The sequence below is a fragment of the Lithobates pipiens genome, unplaced genomic scaffold, assembly GCF_037356315.1.
Source record: "Lithobates pipiens isolate NorthernLeopardFrog02 unplaced genomic scaffold, aLitPip1_a1.2 Scaffold_16, whole genome shotgun sequence".
NCBI lineage: Eukaryota > Metazoa > Chordata > Amphibia > Anura > Ranidae > Lithobates > Lithobates pipiens.
Window position 1 is genome coordinate 3,836,143 of NW_027507748.1, and position 24,662 is coordinate 3,860,804.

The 24,662-nt window shown below is 45.5% G+C and overlaps 2 protein-coding genes across 5 annotated transcripts in view; one reads left to right on the forward strand and one right to left on the reverse strand.

The window, feature by feature from the left end:
- Positions 1–24,662, reverse strand: part of LOC143981547 (immunoglobulin superfamily member 10-like) — a 492,232-nt gene that overhangs the window by 215,594 nt on the left and 251,976 nt on the right. The gene's annotated exons all lie outside the window — the stretch shown is intronic.
- LOC143981465 (uncharacterized) overlaps positions 21,026–24,662 on the forward strand; it is a 72,249-nt gene continuing 68,612 nt past the window's right edge. The window contains exon 1 of the mRNA XM_077479346.1: positions 21,026–21,032. Coding sequence (XP_077335472.1) covers positions 21,026–21,032 — 7 coding nt within the window. The remainder of the gene's footprint in view (positions 21,033–24,662) is intronic.

Consider the following 24,662-nt stretch of genomic DNA (forward strand, 5'->3'; position numbering starts at 1 on the left):
ATCACACACACTGACACGTCGCACACACTGACGCATCACACACACTGACACGTCGCACACACTGACACATCGCACACACTGACGCGTTGCACACACTGACACGTCACACACACTGACGCATCGCACATCACTGACACGTCACACACACTGACGCATCGCACACACTGACACATCGCACATCACTGACACGTCACACACACTGACACATCGAACACACTGACACATCACACATCGCACACACTGACACATCGCACACACTGACACATCGCACACACTGACACATCACACACACTGACACATCACACACACTGACGCATCACACACACTGACACGTCGCACACACTGACGCATCACACACACTGACACGTCGCACACACTGACACATCGCACACACACTGACGCATCACACACACTGACGCGTTGCACACACTGACACGTCACACACACTGACACATCGCACACACTGACGCATCACACACACTGACACGTCGCACACACTGACACATCGCACACACACTGACACGTCGCACACACTGACGCATCGCACAAACTGACGCATCGCACATCACTGACACGTCACACACACTGACGCATCGCACATCACTGACACGTCACACACACTGACGCATCGCACACACTGACGCATCGCACATCACTGACACGTCACACACACTGACGCATCGCACATCACTGACACATCGAACACACTGACACATCACACATCGCACACACTGACACATCGCACACACTGACACATCGCACACACTGACACATCGCACACACTGACACGTCGCACACACTGACGCATCACACACACTGACACGTCGCACACACTGACGCATCGCACAAACTGACGCATCGCACACACTGACACATCACACACTGACGCATCGCACACACTGACACGTCGCACACACTGACACATCGCACACACTGACACATCGCACACACTGACACATCGCATACACTGACACGTCACACACACTGACACATCGCACACACTGACACATCACACACACTGACACATCACACACACTGACACATCACATACACACTGACACATCACACACACTGACACATCACACACACTGACACATCGCACACACTGACACATCGCACACACTGACACATCGCACACACTGACACATCGCACACACTGACACATCGCACACACTGACACGTCGCACACACTGACGCATCACACACACTGACACGTCGCACACACTGACGCATCGCACACACTGACACATCACACACTGACGCATCGCACACACTGACACATCGCACACACTGACACATCGCACACACTGACACATCGCACACACTGACACGTCGCACACACTGACACATCGCACACACTGACACATCGCACACACTGACACGTCGCACACACTGACACATCGCACACACTGACACATCGCACACACTGACACATCGCACACACTGACACATCGCACACACTGACACGTCGCACACACTGACACGTCGCATACACTGACACATCGCACACACTGACACATCGCACACACTGACACATCGCACACACTGACACGTCGCACACACTGACACGTCGCACACACTGACACGTCGCATACACTGACACATCACACACACTGACACATCGCACACACTGACACATCGCACACACTGACACATCGCATACACTGACACATCGCATACACTGACACGTCACACACACTGACGCATCGCACACACTGACACGTCACACATCGCACACACTGACACATCGCACACACTGACACATCGCACACACTGACACATCGCACACACTGACACGTCGCACACACTGATGCATCACACACACTGACGCATCGCATACACTGACACGTCACACACACTGACGCATCGCACACACTGACACATCGCATACACTGACACATCACACACATCACATCGCACACACTGACCCGTCACACACACTGACACATCGCACACACAATGACACATCGCACACACTGACACGTCACACACACTGACACCTCGAACACACTGACACATCACACACACTGACACCTCGAACACACTGACACATCGCACACACTGACACATCGCACACACACTGACACATCGCACACACTGACACATCGCACACACTGACGCGTCGCACACACTGACGCATCGCACACACTGACGCATCGCACACACTGACACATCGCACACACACTGACACATCGCACACACTGAAACATCGCACACACTGAAACATCGCACACACTGACACGTCACACACACTGACACATCGCACACACTGACACATCGCACACACTGAAACATCGCACACACTGACACATCGCACACACTGACGCGTCGCACACACTGACGCATCGCACACACTGATAAGTCACACACACTGACAAGTCGCAATTGTCAAGCCAGCCGAAATGATCAATTGTTTTCCCTGCTCCTTGCCAAAGGGAGGAAAATGAGATTTGTCAAATTTTGGCAACAAATGATCAAAGAACCTAGAAGGAGGCGTTTGCGTCAGATGCGGCAACGGTCCCGAAAAAAGAAAACATTGGAGGGTGAGTTTTTTTTCTCTTTCTTTTCTCACCTCTCTGTACACAGAATTAATAAAAAAAAAAAAGATACAGCCTACGAAGTTGATTGACAAGGCCAGTTGGACGGTATACTTCAAGTTATTTTTGGAAAATCCAGGACTTTGTGAAGACGTAATTTAGTTACGTACGTGAAGATATCTGCCAAGGTTAGTTCCTAAGAAGGTGAGAGAGTCTCACATAAGGAAATATTGGGTTGTTACCCAAGAAGAAAAAAGTGTTGAAATAGGAACAAAGACTTCACGTTATTTGAAAAAGTCACCATTGTAGGTACAGAAGCGAATGTACACTTTGGGTGAGCTAATATGGAAGTCGGATTTTGATGTTTGAAGATGGAAGGTCCAAGCACAAAGGCAAAGAATAGATCAACAGGCAAGACACTACAGCACACAACTCAAGAATTCAAGAAACAAGGCAAAGAGCTACCACTAAAGAAAAGAAAAAGAAAGATAAAGCAACGAACAACAAAGTTAAAGGGACATTATTCATCTCTTGTTTTATTTTAAGTACACACAGGACTATCATACTAACAAGGGGTGAGTGTGTTTGTTTATATAAAAGGGTAATATGGCAATGGTTAACATCTCTAGGCTCAGAAGTAAGTCTCAGTGCGATCGGGAAATTAATATATTTCATATGTATGGAATATAGGAATACATGCAGTAGTAAGGTAATTAATTAATTTATGCCAGAGTGTAAAGAAGTTCATTAAGAAGAAAATTAAGTTTAATACTGCATGTATATCTTTATGTATTAAGCCCTGAACAAAGTTTTCAGAGAAAAATTATTGATTAAGATTGTGGAAAGAACTGTATGAAATTGAGATTATGGAAAAAACATGATGTTTAGTGTTTTTTACAAAAATTCTAAAGATTTGGTTGAAGGATATTATAAGTTAAAGAGGAAGTAAACCCTGATGGGTTTACTTCCTCTTTTTTTCCCTGCAAAGGTAAAGCATAATGGACTACTATGCATCGCATAGTAGCTCATTATGTGTCACTTACCTGACACAGGAGCCAGCGAAGTCGCCGCTGATCCCTGTAGTCCGCCGCGTCCATCTTGCTGGTGGCGTCTCGCAGCTCCGACCAATGACAGCGGCGAAGCCGCGATGACGTCACTCCCGCGCATGCGCACGGGAGTCGCGCCTCGCAGCTCCGCCGCTGTCATACGGCGAGGCCGCGATGACGTCACTCCCGCGCATGCGCACGGGAGTCGACAAATTTGGCAAATCCATTCTTGGACTTGCCGCATTTAGTGCGCATGCGCGCCGCTGTCTACGGCGCATGCGCCGTAGACAGCGGTGCCCATTTTCGGGCAAATATCTCCTAAACCATATAGGTTTAGGAGATATTACTTGGACCTACAGGTAAGCCTTAATCTAGGCTTACCTGTAGGTCAAAGTTGTTTGGAAGGGTTTACTTCCATTTTAAGGATTGAGCAATTTTTACAAACTTGGATTTGGTTATTAAATTAAAAGTAGTAAATTGTTCTAATTTACTTAAGATTACCCAGAAAAAATATTAAAATATGAAAGTTTTTGTTCAATCTAAAAATTGTAAAAAATAACTATTGTTAAAAGTTTTTGTAAATGAGTATTTCTGGTAAAAGTAAGAACTTTTGTTGTGGGAGGAGTTTTCTCTGAGAAATGGCCAATCGCAGGTCATGGGCAGGATCCAATCTGTGAGTTTCACGAGATTGTCTTCTAAACAATTTTTTGTCATTATTATAATCAGGAAAGTCATATAACAGTGTATATGATTTCTCGCAGATGTACAAACAAAATATGTTTAAAAGGTGTTAAAAAGGTTAAACATTTTAAAAAACGCGAAACAAGATTGTTACCGAATTGTACAGTGTAGGGTGTACAAACCATGGTAGCCAAGACTGTCAGTAACAGATAATTCTCTGAAGAGTATGTGACATGTGTATTACCAACAGAGAGATGCAGATCAAGTTACAGACTGGTCAGTCATGCCATGACATTTTTCACTTTAATGGATCAAAGCACAATACATTTTTGTGTTAAATTTTCCAGATACTTGGAAGAGGGTTCACTGATGAGGAAAATATATATTTAAAAGGTATTATTACTTACTAAAAGTAATTGTTTTTAAAAAATATGATTTTTTAGGCCTTAATAACTTTTTTGGAGAGTTCATTGAGATTTTTGCAGACAAAGTATCTGTCTGAGTAAATTTTAATGAATTATATAGGCTTACTGTAGGACAAATATATTTTTAATAACAAAAGATAACTTATATACAAACATTTGAAGATCTGAAGAAAGTCCTTATAAATTTAGTATTTTTGGTAAATATAGAAATCTCTCTCAGTCATTTTACATTTAAGTGTATGTGGATGATGAGAAGATTTCATTGGTATTTATAAATAAATGTGTTAGGGGTGCATTGTCCAATGCTACAGATCTGAGACATTGTGGGTTTAGCACCATTTGTTTTGAAAAACATCTTATGCTACACTAAAGGTGTTATTTCAAGGAAAACAGGAGGTGTCAATACACACAGCTTTGTCTAATGGCAATTGGATGTTAAAAAGATCAGTTGTAGTGTGAGGGATAGAGCCACAGTTGTGTAAATTAATCATGAGAATGTCACTTTTTCAACTTTTAGTGGACGCATTGAAAGCTGAATTTCAGACTGTCATGTGTTGTTTAGCAGTCAGTGACAGAGCAGGTGTGGTTCATTCAATCATACTGTATGAGGACAATGCTGGGTTCTGAAAAGAAACTTCATCATGATCAAATTTCTTTCAGAAACAGAATATTTAGGAAAGCCCAACCTAAATTAATGTTCTTTTACAAAATTAAAATAAATTGTCAGTATAGAGAAAAAAACAGTAATCTGGCAAGATTATTCTTTTACATGATTTAATATTAGTCACAGGATAATGAGGGGGACTATGACATGTTGTATTAGTTAGAGTCAGTACAGACTGATAAAGGAGATAACATTTATTGTAAAAATAAGTGGATTCCAACAATAATGGATAGAGTTATTTTTAAATGGAAAAATATTTCTTTTTGCATATCCAGGTACTTGACTGGTTGATTTTTTTTGTTTTAGCTAATGAAAAAATTCTGAACTACTAATTTTTAGAACACTTTGTCATCAAACTTCTGAAAATTGTTTTATTTGTTTATAGAATTATCTAAAGTGAAAGAGGCCTAACCTGATACTACAAAGTATTGAGGGATTTGGCAAATCTATATAGATTGATTATATTAGTTTTTTCACTTGCTACAGGAGGATTACAAGGATATTGTTTTTTTAGTTAATGTTTCTTTTTGATAAATTAATTGAGGTAATTCTAGAAAAAATTATATTTTTTATAAAAGCTAAGTTGTTGTGAACTTATGTCATATTCCATTGGGGTTGGTTTTCAAACCATGGAATCAGTTAATGATTTAAAATTTTATAGGACAGGTAGTGAAGGACATGTATGCAATTTTAGGTTTAGTAAAGTTTTTGTTTCTTATCATCTTAAGTACTCAGGTATTGCAGAACGTATGAATAGTATTGGTTAAGATGATAAAGGTAAATATTGGGTGACGTATTTACCTGCTATAGTTTTAGTTTAAAAACTTTATTATTTTCTAAACATAGGGTTTGTTAATTTTTTGAGTTAATGACAGTCTTTTGAGATTAGCATACTTAGTTTTTTATATTATCTGTTGTATAGAAAGTAGTGTGGTTGCAAATTTTGCAAACAAGAGGAATAGGTATTTCAGAAGTTTGTTCACAAAATATGGCTAGGCCTTTGCTAAATTTAAATAGAAATGATGTCTTGAATGAGATTTCTATTTCTAATGAGTATGTTTAGTAATTTATTCCAGTAGCTAACGTTATGGTACCAAGGATGTCAACTGGGATATCAGTTGGGAAGATTATTTTGTTATTTTTAAGGTACATTGGGATTATCGTTTTTTGTTTCAAAAGTATTGGTAAAAATAAAAATAATTGGTAAAAATAAAAATAATTGGTAAAAATAAGAATAAAATGGGTAAACACAGAAAGGATTATCATTCTAAAATGGTTTACATTGATTAATGGAAATTATTTAGGAAAACATAATTTTTAAAAGAATTTGATACTTGTTTTCATTTTCTTTTATAGATATGTCTTTTGTTTCTAAATTTAAAGAAAACTATTTTTTTATTTAGTTTTTTTTTAAATTCTTCTATGACAATGCAACAAGCACAACTACATTTCTATTTGTTAATATTTTTTGTTTTTTCAAAAATTATTATTTTTTTATTATGTTATCAAGGACTATCATTTTTTGGTGAATTTCAATGATTTATTCATATGGACTTGCATCAAAAGCGACATATTGATCGGTCGATCATTATGTGAGGGGGAGTTAGGATGTGCTTCTCATAAGAATTTTTTTATGAATTATGAATAATGATGATAGTAATAAGATAATAGGAAAGACAAAAAGGTATAATTAGAGTATATGAAGAAAATTATTTCAATGTGTCTAAACAAAGTTATTGTTGAATTTAAATAATTTTGAAATGTTTAAAAAAAGAAAATAGAAATAGTTGTTTGCTGGTCATGGATAGATGGATACATAAATTAAAAAAATAAATAGAATGATAGATAGAATATATAAAATATGACAATCGAATAATGGGAACGTTTTTATGCATTTTGTTTCAAATCTGTATTATGATTAGAATGAAACAATTTTATAAATTGATTATTGGAAGAAACAAAAAAAGGTAGACAAATTATGACAAGTATTTTTAGTCGGAAAATGACTTCTGGTTTATCTGATCCAGTGATCCAGTACATCTGGAGCAATTGATTCAAAATGTGTATGAAAGGGCGCCATAAATGAAATGTGAGTGATTTAGCTAATATTTAAGTTGTGTGAATGTCATTTTGGTACCAGTTGTTCTTTATGACCAAGGTTTATGACTAAAGGTCAGTAGGTCAGTGGTTTCACAGATAAGAATACACATAGAGAATGTGTCATATAATGGAATAATATACTTGAAAAGAAGATCATTTTTAAAGTAAGATCATAGATTATCCATAAAATATTTATATGATATGGTTAAAGTTATAAGAGTTTCACAAGAAGTTAAATACATTTATAAAGTTGAAAGAAGAAAATATTTAATATTACATGATTTAGATGGAGAATTAATTAAAATTAAATATAATAGTTTATACTTTCTCAATGGAATGAAATATTTAAATATTTTTCATAGAAACATCTCAGAATTTTTGAAAATGTTTATGTACAAATTCTGACTCACTAAAATGTATTAATGTTTATTGTATTGTTTGTATTGGAAAAAAAGAGAATCAGAAACATTTATTATTTGTTGATTATAGTGCATTGAGGGGGAATATGTTATAAGTTTTTGAGGTAATTAATATCTTAAAAGTGAGTGATGGTTTCTGAAGGTCACACAACAGCAGATCATATAGAGAGGAGTGGTTTTGCTGAGTAGGTATTTCTATTTTTGAGTTACTATGTCAGGACAATGGGTGGAGTTATGCTACTTATCTATAGACTGAACCATATTGGGTATATATGCAAATGTGGGTGTTATTAGGATATGCTGACATAACATCTTGAAACAGTATAAGAATGGACTAGGGTTATAGGAAAGGGAGGATTGGTGGGAAGAGAAAGGATTCTATACTTTGGAGAATGTAGATCAGAAGACCCATTCCTCCTTCTGAGGCCATCACCATGCCATATGTTACCAGATGCCAATCTTGTCTTTGCTTGTCTTTCCGAATAATAAACGAACTATTGGATGAACGAAGGATTCTTCAATTTCTACTCCTGAAAGTACGTTTGAAATGCCTTGAAGGAAGACAGATTTTACTGATTCACATATTACACAAAGACTTTGCTATTCATTAAGAAACGCCCCTGTGAGTGAGTATGTAGAGTTGTATTTACACTACATTTGCATTTTTACTACTTTACTCTCGTACTCTCGTTTTTAACAGTCAGTGTGTGTGACGGGTCCGTGTATTTGACATAACCTATTTAACTGAAAATAGAGTTGATACCACTGAAGTCCTCTAATGCCCTTCCAAAGTAACTGAAAAGATTCTGGTTGTAATTGTAGATTCGTTGAATAACTGCGTTGAGACGCTCTTTTTTGCGCCCAGTATATAAACGAATGTCCCAATATCCACACCGTGTTTTGTGCACCTGGAAATTAAACAAAGAGATTAGGTCGTACATATAACCGAAAACATTGGGACTTCCACCTCCCCATTTCTTTAATGTCCGCATCCGGGAACCCTGACCGGGCCGCTTCAGAAGCTGCACCTATCCTAAATGAGCGTGATGAGAATTTGAAGTCACTCAAACCCAGCCGTTCTGAACATCTTTTGAGTACTGCATCAAATTGATATTTTGTCAGAGGCCTCAAATCTGCGTGAATCAGGAAATGCCCCATTCCCGGTGGTCTAATAGCCAAGAATTGTTTAACAGCTGCTACTGGGCACACAAATATATCCCTGAATTCCTGCAAATGGACCCATGACATCTGTAGGACTCAACCCAGTGTTATATTTTACATTATCTCGGAACCTTCATAACCCGGCTTACCCTCCAAAAACTTGTCCCTCTTAACAAACGACTGGACAGATTTTGGAGTAAATGACCATCAGGCCTAAACTTTTTATTAACCAAAATATAATCTTTAATAAATACCAACATTTAAATACGGTAAGAAACTTTCCCAGCCTTCCAAGGGGTCATGGGTACGTAGCATCACAACATAAAATGGTCACTGCCAACAACTTCAACTGTAACCTCTTGACCTCCAGACGACAACCCCTGTCTCGGAGGCTATAACCAACTGTAGCAGTTTTAAACCCTTCCAGGTTAAACCCTCGTAACCTGGAAGTACCTACAACCACTCCCATCCCATGGATGGGTACAACAGGCCTTTTTACCTATACCTCACTATCTCAACTAAAGCCCCCTGAACCGCCCAATGAAACACACTATCACCCGAGACCGATTCCCAGTACCAAACCAGGGAGGGTGGGTGGGGATTGCTTCCTCCTCTGCTCACCAACTGCTAGCACTTTCCCTGCTAGCACGAGATGGACGGCGTGGCCCCGCCCCTGGCTCCGCCCACCCCTAATCCTTAAAGCGGCCATACACTCCCCTTAAAACGGCGACTGTGCAGTCCAGCACATATCATGCCATCCCTGCACCTACCTCCCCCTTGTGGATGCTAGCTGCGGGACTCACTCTTACCATTGCCACATTGATCCATCTTGGAATATTGCAACCAAATGTGTACCCCATAGCTGTCCACCACCACCCGCTCATTCCTAATACCTGAAACACCCAGTCTATTTGCAGGCACCAATTCAGAAATGCGGAACGCTCTGAAAAAGGCCAGTGTAAATGCTGTCTTGAACAGTAAAACCTCATGAGCCTAGAAACATATGACTTCAGTCATCCTACAAAGGCCACCAAGGATGTCGTGGGAGATCGGTCTTCTATCATCCACCAAGACTGTTGACCTCCTTTAACCCTTTAGTGCCTGTTTCAAAGAAAAATAGGAAGAACAAGGTTGCAGACCCCTCAGCTTAAAGAAAAAGGAGATACCAGCCAAAGCTTTCGTTACATAACTATATGAGTAGCTTTGCTGCATTAAACTATCCATTAAGGCTAAAAGCCTGTCTTTGGATGGTTTGTTAAAAGGAAAACCTCCCACACTGGCAAAGGACAGCCAACTTCTCCAGGCTGCTGAGTATTTGGCCCACGTCTTGGGCGCTAAATACCTCTGAATGGCTTCAGATACTTCCTTCATACCACTTCCCACAGATAGTCTGGGCATGGAATGCCTTCTCTGTCCGCTTCTGGAAGCAACAACCGAAAACGGTCCATCTGAAAGCGAGCTAAAGAATCGGCTATGTTATTCAAAATCCCCGGAGTATACTTAGCCTTCAGCCAAAAGTTGAATTTAAGGCACCTGAAAACCACCTGCCAAAGAACTTTAATCACTAATTCAGAACTAGATGATAAACAGTTCACTGCATACAGTACTCCTTTATTATCTGTCTCCACCAGTAAACGCTTATTCGAAAAATTTGAACCCCACAGTTCCAGAGCCACCAAGATTGGAAACAATTCCAACATAACCACATTCTTAGTAACGCCCCGCTGCACCCATGACTCAGGCCAGCTCGCACAGCACCAATGATTCTGCCAGATAGCACCGAATCCTTTCGCGCCCGCTGCATCCATGAACAGTCGGAAATCTGGGGCAAAAATAAACTCAGACTGAAAGAAAGACTGGCCATTATAACCCTCTAGAAACCTAAACCACACCAATAAATCCTCCTTAATCGGGACAGTCATGCGAATGTGAGCCATAGGGGATTTTATACCTGAAATAGCCAGGTAAAGGCGGCGTGAAAAAATTCTGCCCACTGGCATAATTCTGCAGGCAAAAGCCAAAATACCAAGGAGAGACTGCATGTCCTTCAACTTGATTTTCTTCTTTTGCAGAGCTTTGGTAATCAAACCTTTCAATTTGCTAAGTTTTGCCTCGGGTAAACGAAACTCCATCATGTATGTATCAATTTCAATGCCCAAAAACTCTAATACCGTACCAGGCAAGCATGTCTTTTCTTCCGCCAGTGGAACACCGAATTCCCCTGCAACAGCTTTAAATAACTCCAACAATTCAGCACAACGCGTAGAGTCTGATGGTCCTACAAGCAAAAAATCATCCAAATAGTGTATTACACTATCCGAACCAGATCTCACACCCAACACCCAATGTAGAAATGTGGAAAAAACCTAAAAATAGGCGCAAGACAGTGAACACCCCATAGGGAGACACTTGTCAAAGAAATACTGCTTCTCAAAGAAAAACCCTAGGGAATTGAAAGCCTCCGGGGAAATAGGCGGGAGACAAAAAGCTGATTTTATATCGGCCTTTGCCAACAAAGCCCCAGTGCCGCACTTCTTAATTATATTGATTGCATCCTCAAATGTCGCATACGAAACGGAGCATACATTTTCATCAATATCATTCAATGAATCTCCTTTCGGGAACGACAGATGATGGATAATGCAGAAAGCATTAGGCTCACGCTTAGGAACTACTCCCAATGGGGATATCCGAAAATTAGGGAATGGCGGATGCTCAAAGGGCCCTTCTATACTTTCCGCCAATTCCTTACACAACTTATCCCTAACTATCTGAGGGTACAAGTCTACTGACTTTAAATTCCCCACTAATATACAGCCAACCCCCGAAAAAGAAGGTAAAGGAAAGCCTTTAGAAAAACCTTCGATGAGGAAACGTGCCCTCTCCTTGTCTGGGTAGCTGTCCAGCCATGGGCGCATTTTTTCCAGCCTCACTGGAGTGCAGGTTTTTGGAAAAATATCCCTTTGGGGGTCCGCCGGACCAAGACTGACATTCACATTTTTTTTAAAACATTTCGCTGCTGGGTGTGTACCTGCGCAAATTGAACATTCATGTCTGTATTTACAAGCCAAATTCCAACGACACTGACTTTTACTGAAAGCAAAACAGCCTTTTCTAAAAGCCGGATTTGCGGCGGTAAATGCAGCTGGCCTGGGTGACACCGACTTCTGAGGGAGTATTAAATTGAGCCACAAACCAACATCCTTCATTCCCCATTTTAATGCTGGGTGTATGGACAGTTTCTGGCGAAAACACTCATCATAGTAAAACCATCCCAGGCCACCAAGGCTCCTATAAGCCTCTAATATATGGCCCAAATGTTGGAAAAGACCCCACACAGCTCCGGGTGCTTCTCCGCTAGTATGTCCGCATAAATACAGAAGGCCTGTAGCCAATTGTTAAAACACCTGGGGACCGGCCTACGCCTATCTTCCTCACCTCTCTCTTCCCCTTTCTTATCTGATCTAAGCATAAATTCCTTGTAGGAAGGGAGGAGAGAAAGTATGTCTATATATCCCCCTTCCATATTTTATCTTTTACTGATACGTTTAAATGACATCCTAATGGTGACATCTCACACGGCATAACCCCTTTCATGCATGTTTCAGGTACATTCAGTGTATTAGAAGGTGCAGCTGTGTGTAATGATTCAGGGCCTGTAATGTCATCCTGAAATCCCTTATTGACATTCCCATTATGAACTGTGAAATTAGTAGGAGCAGGAGAGAGCACAGCAACAGAAGAGTTAACAGGCAGCGATGCCACAGCAGAAGAGGGAGGCACAGACACCTGAAAAAGAGATTGAACCAGAGAAGACAAAGATCCTACTAACCCATTCAGAATATGCAGTTGATTTAACTCACCAGCTGCTGAAGGCTGTCCCGCACAATGCTGACTTGACTAGTGTAGCCCAGATATGACCCACTCTGTTGTAACCAACCCTTTTACTCCGAGTCCTAACCCTTTACCCCTTACCATTAAGAGACCACACCATTCTTTTGGAGTAAAATGGCCACAACAGCCTTTATTAAAACAAACAAAATAAAACTCCAAAATGTAATTTTAATATCATAAACATTTTCCACAACATGTGGAAACCACATATGATAAACAACATGTTTTACCCAAATTGTTGTTGGTCAGTGACGGAGCTACTTTTTCCAAATATACATATCTGTATACACGCCAGGGGGCACTGCGGGACCTTTACCACTACCTTACCGGCCTCCAGTTGTGCCGCTTGGAGACAACCACCTTTCCCGCAGTGCAACAACACCATTAACATCAAAACTTTGATGTACACACCGGAGGGGCCATCTCCCGATGAGCCCCCCACCTACTTAACCACCTCTTTTTTATGCTACCATCACTGACCAACAATAACTACCGCCACAGCCTGAAAGGGTGAAACCTCACCCTTGATGGCACCTCCACACCTGCAGGGCCGCCCTAATACCCTCCTGCAGCCCCAGAGATCAAAGGTTGATACCCACGTCAGTGAGGTGGACCCGATCCTTCAGTAAATAGAGACCCACATTAACCTCTAACTCTTTATGGCGAATCACCAACCCCCCATCTCGGGCCAGAAATCGCCCAACCACCTTATTAACCCTAATCCGCGCCTTATTCAGTCTATACACCGACCGAGCCATGCGCCAAGTAGTCCGCGCCACCATGTCCGACCAGAGTATCAATGTATCTGGGAAGGCCGCGTGCAAGTACACCAGATCAGACTTGATGTCCGCTATCAGATCCCTGACAGTCCGCACTCCCAAGTCATTGCCGCCTGCATGGATCACCAATACATCCAGTGGCCTGTCCATCCTCGCATATCTCTCCACTTCCGGGACCACCCCGCCTCACAACATACCCGGTTTGCCCAGCCACCGTATCACCGCCTCCCTCCTAGAGATACCCAACTGTCTCCCACCTGTTCTTGCGTCCCCCCTTCGGGCACCCCAACAAACATAGGAGTGCCCCAGGATCCAGATGAGGCGTGTAGGCCCTCCATCTGAAAAGACAAAACATAACCCAACCGTCAGCGACCAACAGCAGCCCCAAATCCCAAACCAGCACTAACACAAAAAAAAACCCCGGTACCCGCAAACCTTTTCCTATATATCTTATTTCATCTTTTTTTTTTAATTATTCACAAACCAACTGAGGTCGAATGTAAGAGCAGAATCGCTTAGATTCCCATCTACCCAACCTGCGCACCGCCACCTCATCCAACCCGCACCTGGCAGCCTCAGTGGCCGCCCCAATGCGGAAGGAGTGTGAAGCATATGCGGAACTGTCCATGCCCATCTTCCCCAAACATATCCGTAGCACCGCCACAAACTGGAACTTCGACAGGTGCGACCCGTCCTCGTGTATCAAGAAAGGCCCCTCTCCTGTGGGTCTCACCCGTGCAAAATTCCCCACAGTCCGAACAGGGCATACCGCACACCCCTGAATAACGTACAAACCTATCTGCAATCCCACTCCCCTTTGATCATTTTTTGACCTCTGTAGCCGCACCGACACCTTATCCGCTAACACCTCGACATCCTGGTTACCCAATCCGCCCGCAATCCGCCGAGAAGGGCTCACCAATTCGCTAACGCGAAACGCCCCAAAAAAGGCCAACGAAAAAGCGGCCAAAAACAAAACAACCTGATACATAGAGGAACACACCGACTCCAGGTGTTCCCCCAGCATCAACAAATTCGCAAACGTAATAGGCCGCCTCCCATCCTGCCTCCTGTGCCCCTTCCTGTACCCCTTCATGGCTTGCCGAACCCAAATGTCCTTAGTCAAATCCGACATACCCCGCAGTTTAAACCAAAACGCTACGCCCGCCATCTTCTTGTCAATCGATGACGCGGATTTCCCCGCCTCTATATGCCTGGACACAAAGTACAAAACAAACTGCCGAAAATCTATCTCACCCCCACAACCCCCCGACTCCAAAATTAACTCCGACCACTCCTGCCACACCTTTTGGTATGCGGACCACGTGGACATACTCACTGATCGTTGTATCCACCTTACGGCGATTCCAACGCCAATTCCCAGATCCAATCCGGACACGGCACTCCTTCCTCGTCTGCCTCCGGCACCAGGGCCCGGAACCTGTCCCACTGGAAGCGAGACAAAGAATCAGCTAGGGTGTTATTCACTCCCGGAATATGCACAGCATAGAGAAAAACATTCAAATGCAAGCAGCGCAGCACCAACTGTCTCATCAAACGTATGACAGGTGGCGAAGACGCCGACATGCTATTGATAACCTGCACGACACCCATGTTGTCGCAATTCAAACGCAGTTTTAGGTTCCGGCATGCCTGCCTCCACAATTCCAAAGCCAGCACCACCGGAAACAGTTCCAACAGCACCAAATTCCCTAAGAAACATGCTTCCACCCACGATGGAGGCTACGGCGCAGCACTCCAATGTCCCTGAAAAAATGCTCCGTAGCCTGTAGATCCCGCGGCGTCAGTAACCAAGTCTAGGTCGAAGTTGCTCACCGGGCCCGACATCCACACTGACCTGCCATTGTACTCGGAAAGGAACAGACACCAAATCCGGAGGTCCTCCCTATGTTCCCTACTCAGCCGGATAAAGTGCGTAGGCGCCCTAACCCCTGCCGTAGCGGCCGACAACCTCCGACAGAAAACCCTCCCCATGGGAATGATACGGCAAGCGAAGTTCAACTTGCCCAGCAGGGACTGCAAAGCACATAACTGAACCTTCTTACAACCATGCACTGCCCTAATCTCCGCCTGTAAATCCCTGAGCTTCCCTTCTGGCAACCTGCACTCCATGGCCACGGAGTCGATTACAATGCCCAGGAAACTCAGCTCCGTCCGCAGGCCCTCAGTTTTATCGGCAGCCAAAGGCACGCCAAACTCTGCCGCAATGTGTTGCAACGTGGACAACAGAATTGCACACACATTGGACGAAGGCGGGCCCACACAGAGAAAATCATCCAAGTAATGGATGACGGAATCCAATCCAGCCATGTCCCGCACAACCCACTCCAAAAAGGAACTAAATGCTTCGAACACAGCACAAGAAACCGAACAGCCCATGGGCAAACGCCTATCTACGTAATAGCAGCCCTGCCAACAACAACCCAGCAAACGAAAACTATCGGGGTGCACCGGCAACAGCTGAAACGCCGACTCCATGTCGGCCTTAGCCATCAGCGCCCCCCGGCCATAACGACGAACCCAGCGTACCGCCGCATCGAACAAGGTGTAAGAAACCGTGCAGGCCTCGGGGTCGATGAAATCGTTAACCGAACCCCCTTTTGGGAACGATAAGTGGTGTATCAATCTAAACTGGTTTGGTTCCTTCTTGGGAACTACCCCCAGCGGGGACACCACTAAATCGTCGAAAGGAACCTGAGCGAACGGCCCAGCCATCCTCCCCAATGCCACCTCCTTCGCCAATTTTTCAGAGACCACCGCCGGGTGTTGCATAGCCGACTTCAAATTACTCGCAATCGGGGGAATCACAGTCAATGTACACGGGATCCTAAAACCGTCCTGAAATCCAGCGTTGATCAACCTCGCTGCCGCTCTATCCGGGTATCTATTTAGAAAAGGCAGCATCCTTTCCCGCATCACCGGAGTCGTCCCTCTTGTACGCAGGCTCCCCGGCACGCTTTCCTTTCTTGAAGCACTTAGCGAGGGCATGTGCCCCCCCGCATCCCGAACACTCATGCTTAAATCTGCAGCCAACACCGAACTTGCAAGAGCCCTCGTTGAACTGCCAGCACACTCCCCATTTTTTTCCGGCCGGCGGTCCCGAGGAGTTGCTACCCCCGGCCCCCCCTTGAAAAGACTGAGGCGGGGCCCTAGCCGACGCCATGAGCCTCATCCAGAGGCTAATATCCTTATGATCCCAGCGCAAGGCCGGTCGTACCGCCCTGCGCTGTCGAAACTGCTCGTCATAGCGCAGCCATGCGGAGCCCCCATAAACACGATACGCCTCCCCAATGGCGTCCATGTAACAAAATAACGCCGAACAGTGTTCGGGTTCTTCTCGCCGACTACACTTGCAAAGATAGCAAAGGCTTGGAGCCAATTGGCAAACGTCCGCGGAATCAGGTGGTAACGCCTTTTTTCTTCGTCCTCCTTCTTCGTATAGTCCGGTTTCACCCTGTCCAGATTAAACTTCTCAAGAGGTAACAAGGAGAAAATCTCCACATATTCCCCTTTCCAAATTTTGTCCCGGACCTCCTGCTTTAAGTGGGCTCCTAACGGTCCCTCGAAGCACACATACACCTCGCAGTGTGCCGCATCCGCGATCCTCACGATGTCAGCTCTCCCAGCTGTCTCCGTGTTCCCTGACACCGCCGCACTCACCTTCTCCACGGCCTGCCCCGCTGTCTGGACCGGCTGCGTCTCCATGGTGGAGGGGCCCTGCTCACTGCCGACGGCTGGCACCATGCCTGCCGTGGTACCGCCCAAAGGGGGCCTCCGTCGGCGCGGTCCCCTGACCACCCTCAAACTGGCCTACCAAAACCCGCAGACCCTCTAGTAATGCCTGTAACAGGTCCCCGGGACCGCAGCCCCACTCCCCACCCGTGGTTGGACAGGACCCGCCAACAGTGTAGCGGGAGGCACCGCCTCCCCCCCGCACAGCAGCCCCATCCAATAAACCCCGCAACACATTGGCAAAATCAACATTTCCATGGGACTTACCAGACTGACTGGGCGCTGCTCCAACAGCCGCTGAGCCGACCTCCCCCGCCGCTTGCTCCTCCACGTCATTCGACATTTCGCCCTCAGACTGACTCCCATCGTCTTGACACTCGAGGAGCGGCAGCCCCTCCGGGGAGGGGCTCCTGGTTGTCGGGCGCCTCTGCGCCCCGGCCCGATCTTCCGCCGGCGCCGAGCCGGCCAAGCGACGGCGCTGTCCTCCCTCCGAGCACGCAGGTGGGCCGTCTCTGGCACCACTCCTGCCACGGAAGTCCTGTCCACTTTCTCTCGGTGGCGTCCACCCACCCACTGTGCCGTCCAGAGACCCACAAGCATGCCCCACAGAGGCTGAAGCTGACGCTTCCCTGGTGACCCCCCTCGGCTCGTGTGAAGCCGCTGGGGTGCTTGACATGGCCCGCCTGGAGGCCGCCGGCTTCCTCCTCTTCGCCGTGCTGCGTGACATCCCGCCACTGACTCCCTTTGGCTCCTGCAGAGCTGCAGGCATGACTGGTCCCACTGCCACCGGACCCGTCTCCTTCCCCTTCCTAGCAAAGTCCCGTGCAGACCTCCCCTCCCTCCCCCTCAGCTCGTGCAGAGCTGCTGGGGGTGACACAAGTGCAGAGTCCCGGTCCCCCCGCCACACCCACAAGTCCCCATCCCCAACAGGGCTCCTGGCAGCATGTCTGCTCCTTCTCCCTGGCTCGTGCAGAGCCACTGGGGACGATCTGGTCGGGGATCTTCTCCTCCCTACCACCGGGGAAGCGGCGCCATGTAGGCCCGTGGCCCCGCCTCCCATCACGGGGCCGCGGCATGCAGGCCGCCCAGGCCCCGCCGGGAACGCCGGCTGGTTCCTCTTCACTGGTGGCACTGATTGGTCCCCCCTCGGACTCCTGGCCCCCCGGGAAGGCCCCGCTACAGCCCCGGGAGAGTACCTTGATGGCGGCCTCGAGATCCTGCCACGTGTTGCCGCGCCGTCCTCTCCAGCCCGTCCACCTTTGGCCTGCCGTCCGCCCGCTTCCGCCAGCACCGCCGCGACCTGCCGCTGTATCCAGTCAGGCCCCCGGGATGCCGCCGCCGCTCTGAGTTGCTCCAGCAATGCCGCCGCGTCCGCCATCTTCTCGCTGTGACGAGGAGCAGTGAAAAAACTGCCTCCTCACGCGTTCTCCCTTCCGGACTGACCTTTTGTGGCTCCGCCCCCTTTTTAAATGGCCGCTCCCCTCCGTTTTCTCCGCCTACCATCTCTAAACCCCACCCCTTAGTGTGTCACTTGACACACTGTCATGCCCGGCCCTCCTCTACATTCCGCCCAGCTCCATTCTCGCTCCGGTCCTCTCTTTCCACCTCCAGAAGTGCTGCTGGGTCTGGGGGTTGCCAGGAATACCCAACCTGTGACTGCTGAGGCACCTCAGCTCACCGAGTGCCTTGCTGTGTCATTTCAGCTGCAGGCTGCCTTAAGAGGTGCTGCACTGGCTTCCTCCCCTCTGGTTCTGCTGCTGGCTGCTGTACTTGACTCCGCCGACCGCCTTTGTCTGCTGGTGACTGGGAGCACGTCCACCGTTTCTTTGAGCCGCGACGGCCCCTTGAGGTCTGCTCTCCTCTTCGTCTGCCTCCACAGCCGGCCGAAAACATTCGGGATGAACACTTCTCCTCGTTCTTCCGCGAAGGGGCGGCTCTTTCTCTCTCCTCCCTTCGCCATTAAGACCAGCCTACTCGCCGCCCACTGCTGAGTCTCTGCCTCCATCTTCTTCCAGCTGTACGGCTGAGTCTGACTCTAAACAGCGGCGAAGCCATTCCTCTCCTCCTGCACCGCCCGCCTTCTCCAGGAGCTTCCGCAATAAGGATTCCATTATGAGGAGAGCTCCAATCTTCTTGGTGGTCCACAGGCAAAGAGGAATACCCCTTCACCTGTTAAGCTTCCAGCACATTCCGTTAAACCTGATTGGCCCTATATACAGGTTAATGTATTTGGGTTAATGTCACTTTAAGAGAATGGCAAAATGGGCTGGGGCGGGGTTAAGGCTCACAAGGCTATTGGTGATATCCCAAATGATCATGTGACCCATGGGGAATGTTCTGGAAAGGGGCTTATTATATATAGGACTCTCTCATAGGTGCACTCATACCTGTTCCCAGCCAGGCAGTGAAGGTGCAACAAGCTTCCCACCCCCCTTCCCTTTTCGCTAAGCACGTTTATGTGGTCTGTCACCCTACATGATGTAGGGGGGACTTTGGTGAAAAGACTTTGGTATGCTCGAGTCCTTTAAGACTGAGCTGTATTGAAGTTGATAGTTTCAAAATATAAGAATTTTATGATGCAATAAAATTTATCAGAATATGATTATTTATTTATTGATTTGAATATACCAATAAAAGTACAGTGGCCAATTCTTTGCCAATAAGTGTATTGAGTTATTATTTAAATAGGCTATCTAAGTTTTGGTATTCGGGGAGGGTAGGTGTGGCCTGCATTCCCATGCATTCACATGAACTCCATGAAAATTTAGCCAAATCACATAAAACTCCACATCACGCTTGAACTTCTTTTTACACTTATATGCTGGGGCATTGATGGTTACGGTGGACCCAGGATTACACAAGTGGTCGAATTGCTTCTCACCCCTCCTCATCACCGCACTCGCTTTGTTTCAACAGTCCAGTAGCGGTTGGAGCGTCCTGTGTCCTTCCCTTCACTCCCTCCGTCCAACAGTAACCATGCAAACCCCAAAGCTCTAGATTAGTAATACAATACATTCACCAGATAGCCACGCCCCGACATGTTTCGTCATCAGTCTGTCTTACTCATGGGATTGGCTATCTGAACGGGCAAACTTCCTTTTATTCATTTGGAATCAGCAGTAATGGGCGGATGTCCATTAACCGCACATGCACCCTTCGCGTGTCCCCGTTCCATCAATGTGCCAGCATTCACATAGAAGCACATAATGAAACCTCCCAATCGTATTTCCCACTAGTGCCACCCAATACCCGCAAGCAACGCCATCACCCAGCTCCCCAACAATACACTGTGAGAAGCTGGGACATGTCTTTATATTGTGATTTGGCTAATTTTCATGGAGTTCATGTGAGTGCATTGGAATTGGATGGTTTTATTGGATTAAAGAGTTTGCTGAAACTGTATTCCGCTATTGGAGGCTTCTTTTTTCTTGCAAGGTTATAAATACACGTATACCATCAAGGAGGGGCTAATGTGTATGGGCTTCACAACTCTGATGATCCTGCTATTATAACTCTGATTAAAGGGTTAAAAGCCTTATCAGCCAATCACGAGAGTGTGAGACTTAATGGCTGGTGAGTGCGTTCACATTGGGGACTCACAGTCACTGAAGGTGTGGTGAAGGAATAAACACTTTATTTGGACACTAATTATCATCTTATACGTGGACTATCACTGTTGGACTCTTATATTGATTTTTATAAAAAAAAAATTCAGTTTATTTTTTCACTTAAATTAATGTTTTTCTTACCTGATTAAATTCGGGTATATGTGCATGTGTTTTATTATATATTGGTTTACACATTTCAGCACTTTATAGATGTATAGGAGTTTATTCGTGTATGTTTGGTTTGGTATATGTCTCATGTGAGATAAGATAAAATTAGGATTGTCTGCATGCCAGTTTGAAATTCAAGCCATCCAAGGGCAGACTGATTGTACTGAAGTTGGTCCATCGGATGACTTTAGAACAACCAGCCCGTCGTGTTCTTTTTTTGTACAATCACTGCCGGTGGCTATAGCCTCCAGCACTGATCATTGTATTCTGATGGCGGGGAAACCTTCCACTCTCAGAACACAATGACTCCACAAGACGGATTCTTCCCATCAACACTGACTGTGCTGATGGGGAATCAAGCGATTTTCTTTCCTTCAATCTGTGGAAGAAGAACCGAAAATTGAAAATGTATGTCTAGCCTTAGACCAAATAATACAAAATATCCAGAGAAGACATTTATTGTCCTCCACATGTCCATTGTCCTTGTCCATGTATGGATGGACGCCCACCATCATCTACTGGAAGGTCAGGGATTATCTTACCTGACTGCATTATATATGTAATACATTCTCTATTTATCATCTCTTCATAAAGTCCATCCAGTTCCACCAATAAAAGATAGACATGTGCAGAGTAAAATATTTCGTTTCGGAATTTCGTTTTCGTCCGAAAGCTTAAGGCCGCGTACACACGCGGGGACTGTTCGCCCAACTTTGTCCGTCAAACAGTTTCGGCAAACAGTCCGCTCAAAATTAGCATGGACGGACATGGCCACACACGACGAACGAACAGTTTGCTGAAACCGTGCGCGATGGCGTGAACGGCACGTACGACGGGACGAAAAATACGACGTCCTATACACTGCATTATAACTTTCGGCGTGTTAAGCCTTTCTGAGCATGCGCGGAACTTAGTTTGTCGAACAAGCCTACACACGGGCGGACTGTTCGCTCAAACAAGGTTTCAGCGGACAGTTTTACGGAATTTCCGAAAAACCTTGTTCGTCAAACTGTCCGCTGAAACTGTCCGCTGAAACTGTCCGCTGAAAGCCCACACACGAGCGGACTGTCCGCCCAAACACTGTTCAGCGGACAAATTTGGGCGAACAGTCCGCCCGTGTGTACGCGGCCTAATTTATTTAGTTACTCCCGAAATTCGTTTTTATTTATTTAGTTTTTCGTTCAAAAATTGCATTCGTCCGAAAATCCACATGAATTACGGTCGAATCTGTCTTGGAAGGCTTATGGTGTCTGTCGAATGTATAAAGAAGATTCGACGGAGCTAGTATATAGCATACTTTAGAACCCTATTAAAGTCTATGGGACTCCAACGTTCAAAATCTAAAGTGCTAATTTTAAAGGCTAATTTGCAAGTTACTGTCCTAAAAAGTGTTTGGGGACCCGGGTCCTGCCCCAGGGGACATGTATCAATGCAAAAAAAAGTTTTAAAAACGGCCATTTTTTCGGGAGCAGTTATTTTAATAATAATTAAAGTGAAACAATAAAAGTGTAATATTCCTTTAAATTTCGTGGGGGGGGGGGTGTCTATAGTATGCCTGTGAAGGGGCGCATGTTTCTGGTGCTTAGAACTGTCGCTGCACAAAGTGTCATTTATGCAGGAAAAAAAGTCCTTTAAAATCACTCGCAGCTATTATGAATTGTCGGCTCCGTAATACAGAGAACACTCATTGAAAGTCATTGATAAAAAAATAAATAAATAAATATAAAAAAAAGCGTGGGGGTCCCCCAAATTCAATTACCAGGCCCTTCAGGTCTGGTATGGATATTAAGGGGAACCCTGCCTCAAATTTAAGAAAAAATTTGACGTGGGGTTCCCCCTAAAAATCCATACCAGACCCTTCATCCGAGCACGCAACCTGGCAGGCCGCAGGAAAAGAGGGGGGGACGAGAGAGCGGCCCCCCTCCCTCCTGAACCGTACCAGGCCACATGCCCTCAACATTGGGAGGATGCTTTGGGGGTCCGTGACCCCTCAAAGCACCTTGTCCCCATGTTGATGAGGACAAGGGCCTCATCTCCACAACCCTGGCCGGTGGTTGTGGAGGTCTGCGGGCGGGGGGCTTATCAGAATCTGGAAGCCCCCTTTAACAAGGGGACCCCCAGATCCCGGCCCCCCCCCTGTTTGAAATGGTAAGGGGGTACAAAAGTACCCCTACCATTTCACAAAGAAAGTGTAAAAAATGGTTAAATAAAACAAACACACTTTTGAAAAATTCCTTTATTAAAAATAAAAAAATAAAAAAAAGATTCCAGCGGCGGTAATCCACTCTTGCTATCCAGTGACGGACGGTCATCTCTCCAGCGATGTCTCATGTCATCCAGCGCAGCGAATCCTTCGTCCTTCTTCTGTTTCCGTGGAGGAGACACTGCAAGGATTCCGGCGGCTGACGTTTCTTAAATACGGAGGGCGGGGCCACCCGTCACCTGACCCCGCCCCCTCTGACGCAAGGGGAAACCCGGGGTTCCCCGTGACGTATGGGTGACCCCGCCCCCCTCTGATGTAACGGAAACCTGCCTGTGTTACATCAGAGGGGGGCGGGTCACCCATACGTCACAGGGAACCCCGGGTTTCCCCTTGCGTCAGAGGGGGGCGGGGTCAGGTGACGGGTGGCCCCGCCCTCCGTATTTAAGAAACGTCAGCCGCCGGAATCCTTGCAGTGTCTCCTCCACGGAGACAGAAGAAGGACGAAGGATTCGCTGCGCTGGATGACATGAGACATCGCTGGAGAGATGACCGTCCGTCGCTGGATAGCAAGAGTGGATTACCGCCGCTGGAATCTTTTTTTTATTTTTTTATTTTTAATAAAGGAATTTTTCAAAAGTGTGTTTGTTTCATTTAACCATTTTTTACACTTTCTTTGTGAAATGGTAGGGGTACTTTTGTACCCCCTTACCATTTCAAACAGGGGGGGGGGGCGGGATCTGGGGGTCCCCTTGTTAAAGGGGGCTTCCAGATTCTGATAAGCCCCCCGCCCGCAGACCTCCACAACCACCGGCCATTTATTTTATTTTTTTATCAATGACTTTCAATGAGTGTTCTCTGTATTATGGAGCCGACAATTCATAATAGCTGCGAGTGATTTTAAAGGACTTTTTTTCCTGCATAAATGACACTTTGTGCAGCGACAGTTCTAAGCACGGGAAACATGCTCCCCTTCACAGGAATACTATAGACAACCCCCCCCTACAAAATTTAAAGGAATATTACACTTTTATTGTTTCACTTTAATCATTATTAAAATCACTGCTCCCGAAAAAACGGCCGTTTTTAAAACTTTTTTTTGCATTGATCCATGTCCCCTGGGGCAGGACCCGGGTCCCCAAACACTTTTTAGGACAGTAACTTGCAGAATCTTTTCTCTCTGTCAAATCTTTTTTCTCTGTGGAATATTTTCTCTATATAATCTTG